The sequence below is a fragment of the Lipophrys pholis genome (genome assembly GCF_963383615.2).
Source record: "Lipophrys pholis genome assembly, chromosome: 15".
Classification (NCBI taxonomy): Eukaryota; Metazoa; Chordata; class Actinopteri; order Blenniiformes; family Blenniidae; genus Lipophrys; species Lipophrys pholis.
Window position 1 is genome coordinate 4042979 of NC_137642.1, and position 4283 is coordinate 4047261.

At 39.5% G+C, this 4283-nt stretch overlaps 1 protein-coding gene across 1 annotated transcript; it reads right to left on the bottom strand.

Moving 5' to 3' along the window:
• Window positions 1-1122: 1122 nt before the first annotated feature.
• LOC308120623 (E3 ubiquitin-protein ligase TRIM21-like) lies at window positions 1123-2751 on the bottom strand (the record flags this gene model as incomplete). Its single annotated transcript, XM_080481335.1, has 1 exon — window positions 1123-2751. One exon carries the CDS (start codon window positions 2749-2751, stop codon window positions 1123-1125), a length of 1629 nt encoding a protein of 542 aa, XP_080337461.1.
• Window positions 2752-4283: the final 1532 nt, after the last annotated feature.

Genomic DNA, 4283 nt, shown 5'->3' on the forward strand with positions numbered 1-4283 from the left:
CGTATATAAGATGTATGCAAGATAATTATTAAGCAAGATTTAATTTACTTCAGGGACCACATACAGACCAGTTTAGTCTAAATAGTCTTAATAGTCTAAATTTTTATGTCGAACATGTATAAAAAATTTTTTTTAACTATTTGTACATACAAAATAAAGAAAAAGTAAAAAATAATTTAAATGAACATTGAGCCAATACATAACAAAACACAGCACATTTTTCGAAAAAGGAGTGGGAAGAAGTACAAAACTTTTTTTTTTCCCACCCCTTATTATTCTTTAGTTTGTACACAGATATCCTTTTAATTACATAATACAGCTATATAAATATATGCCATATATACATGTTATACATATCTATATAAATGTATACCATATATACACTTCAGGAATATTTATAAAAATATATACCATATATACACTTCATAAATATATATAAATATATAATTACAAAAACAAAAGTATACTACATATCCTTCTAAATATATACATATAAACATATATATACACACATATAAATACATACATACATATACATTACACACATATATATACATACACATACATATACATACATACATATCCACATATACACACACATACATACATAAACACACATATAAAAAAAACTATCCCCATAAATAAATATATACCTTATATACCATATACTTAGTTAGAATCCAAAAAAAATTAAAAATTCTCAATTTCTCAGTATAGATAGATAGATAGATAGAGGAGCGCCACAACCACATAGAAAAGTTGACTTGGCCTCTGCATTGCCCAGATCTCAATCACTGGACAAACAAGTCTGATCCAAGCAGATAACAGCAAAGTAATCAGAGGGATCTGCTGCAACATGTTGGTGTCAGGTAAACCAGCTGAGGTGTAGAGGAGGCCATGTTTTAGTGGGTCAGGGCAGCTTCAGCAGTAAAAGGACAAAACACAATATTGGGGAAGTGGTCATAATGATTGGTTGGTAGATCCAATAAAACAACATTAAAATAATCAATATTTGGTTATAAGAATGTGACTCTACTGAACACTGAACATCTGGATTTGATCAAATAAATCAGAGTAAATATTTCACTTTCCAAAACTTCATAAATTGTTGGTGAATCTTCTTCAGACAATCTGATTGACAGGACAGATGATCAGAGGTGCCGAGTTTTTACCACCATTATTACGACAGGGACAGAAGAATGGCAGGAGTTTGTCAGTGAAGCAGCAGCCAGTGAAGGAGTAGATCAGAGCTGCAGCATCTACGTCATAAAAAGAGACCAGACCCTCCTCATAATCCACAAACACCCCCACCTTCTCAGGAACAAAACTCAGAGAGAGATCAGTGTCATCACAATTCTCACAAGCTGAGTACTCCTTTCCATCTCTCAGCCATATTACCCAGAAACCTTTATCAGGCCTCACTGTGATCTCTCCCTTCCTGTTGATGGACTCTTTGCTCACTCCTAAAATCCAGTCAGTCTTTCCTTTAACCTGAACCTCAAAGTAAAATTTACCAGAAGAGAAACTCTGTTTCCCTAAAACACACTGACCAGAAGAAAATCTCTTTTTGATGCGTCGAAGCTTCTTCCTCACATCACCAACTCTCACTTGTTTTCCATCATCAGACACGATGAGTTTAGGATGTGCTGTATCAGGATCAAGAGTCACATCCACTGCAAACTGCTGCTTCTTCGCCAGCTCAGCCTCACACCGCTTCTTCATCTCTTTGCTGAGAGTCTCCTGCAGCTCAGTCACAGCTCTCGCCACAGTCCCCTCATATGATGATGGACGGACGCTGACCTCCGTCCAGTCCTTGGTGGGTGGAGCAGCTTTCAGGGAGGAGAAGCTTTGGAGGAAGTTGAGGTTTTCTTCAGAGTGAAGGAGCTGCTGCACCTCTGAGCTCCTCTTCGTCAGCTCACAGATCTCCTCTTCCAGATCTTTGAGGAAACCTTCAGCCTGTTTCTCTCTGGCTTCCTCTTCCTCTTCAATCCTCTCCTTCAGCTGGGTCAGAGCTGTCTCAACACTCTCCATCAGAGCAGTCAACACCTCAACACCGTCTGCTTTCTCTCTGTCTGCAGCAGCTTTACTCTTCTCCTGACACTTTCTGATCTCCTCCATCTTCACTCGTCTCTTCTGGATTTCAGCCTCTGTCTTCGTCAGCTCCATCTTCTGTTCTTCATATTCACTCAGAAGAACAACCTTGTGAGTCCTGTGCTCTAAAACAGCACACATCATGCAAACAGACATCTGCTCGCTAACACAGAACATCTCCATAGGTTTCGGGTGCTTCGGACACATCCTGGCTTCCAGGTCCTCCACAGGCTCAATCAGCAGATGTTTCTTTAGGACTGATACTGTCAGATGAGGCTCCAGGTGAGTCTCACAGTAGGAGACCATGCACACCTCGCAGGACTTGACGGCCTTCACTTTGGTTCCAGTGCAGATGTCACAGGGAACTTCTCCTGGTTTGGCACCTTGTTGCTCTGAGCTTCTGCTGGCTTTGTGTTCAGCTTCATGTCTGAACTGAGCAACCATGTCAGAGAGCAAAGTGTTGATCCTCAGCTGAGGTTTAACATAGAAAACCTCTTTACACAGGGGACAGTCACATATGACCTGGGTGTTCCAGTGCTGAGTGATGCACTGGTTGCAGAAGTTGTGTCCACATGGTGTGCTGACTGGATCAGTGAGCACGTCCAGACAGATGGAGCACTGAAACTGATGTTCAAATCTCAGATTGCTGGCAGCAGACATCTTGACACACTGAGGACAAGATTTATTGAAGAGATTGTTAAATACTGTACTAGTGAACAATTCTACTGTTTCACATCACTTTATCTGACTGCTGTCAGTCCCTGATCCCTACACATTCTGGATCATACATTAATGTCAAGCTGGTAACTGAAACTGCAAGTCCTTGTTCACACTGTTGACTCACACACACAATAAACTGACTAGTAACGCGGCAGAACCTGTTGGTCCAGTTGTAAATATGTGAGTGACTGATAGGTTTTGAACTTAATGTTTTCAGACTGAACGTTGAATCGTTATATTTCATCTCTAACCCACAATCAATTGTGTAATAATCTTGCTTGAGGATTACATTTCCTATAAACCCAACAGACACATGATGTTCAAGGTCTACTATAGAAACCAGACACAATAAACATTATAAACAAGGAGAATGATTCTCTTAAATTCCAACCTAATTTCTTCAACTAATCATCTAAAATATCATCTCTGTTCAATTACTGTATTTTGTACATCAACGTTGCATCGTTTTCAGCATAAATATATATATTTTTGTCACACACACCTTGAAATAGACATGTCTGGACAAAAGAGGATGTTTAGTCACCATCTTCATGCAGTTTCCTGAGAGTCAAAAACAATGAGATCTGCTGTACTCACCAGTGTTGGAGTCAGTGTCTGTGAAAGTACAGATGAACCGAGGTTGCACTTCTTCACAGAGAAGCACAGAGACACGTCTGAACTGCAGCTTTGACTTTAACTTTTACTTTCTGTTCCACAATGTGATGTTGGATTTCCAGTAAGGATAGGTACTTTTCACATTGGAACCAACACAGTACCTGGGAATCGAAACTGGTACTCAACGGTACCAATTTTTGATACTTTTGTGTTTACGTGGTAATAAAATAAGTAAATCTTTTCAATTTAACATTTATTTCCCAATATGTTAATGTTAACAAACAAGTCAAATCAAAATCCAACTGTTTGTATTGTAACATCGAAGTTGTTTCACAAATTTCTTCAATATAAAAACTCTGAACAACTATGCAGTATTTTTTCCTAACAATGCTCAAATTAAAACCCAGCTCCATGTCCTCCTTTTCGGTTCCCCTGTGGAAACTTTGTGACAGTAGATCTGTGGTGGTAGAGCTGATGTTCTGTGATGGTAGAGTTGAGATGTCAAATTGTTCCCTAATCAGCCTTGAGAAAGATCTAGTACTGAACCAGGTGCTTCCTCAGGTGTTCCCACCATTGGCCTTACACTTTGCGTGACAAAAATTGCAGCGAGCGTAATCTGCATTGCATTTTAAAAAGAGGAGCCTCACGACTGTTGTGCGTGAAATGCTGTGTAATAGTGTGGCTCGGAAACTCTTCCACTCCCTCAGTCACGAGGATGTGTTTAGGTACCAAAACAAGGTATCGTTTGATTTTAGTAAATCGATACTCGGCAGCAGGGGCGACTGGTCATTAGAGGTAGGTAGGGCTGCAATATTTTCTTGTCTGTGAATAAAACTTCCTATATAGCACAGAATTAC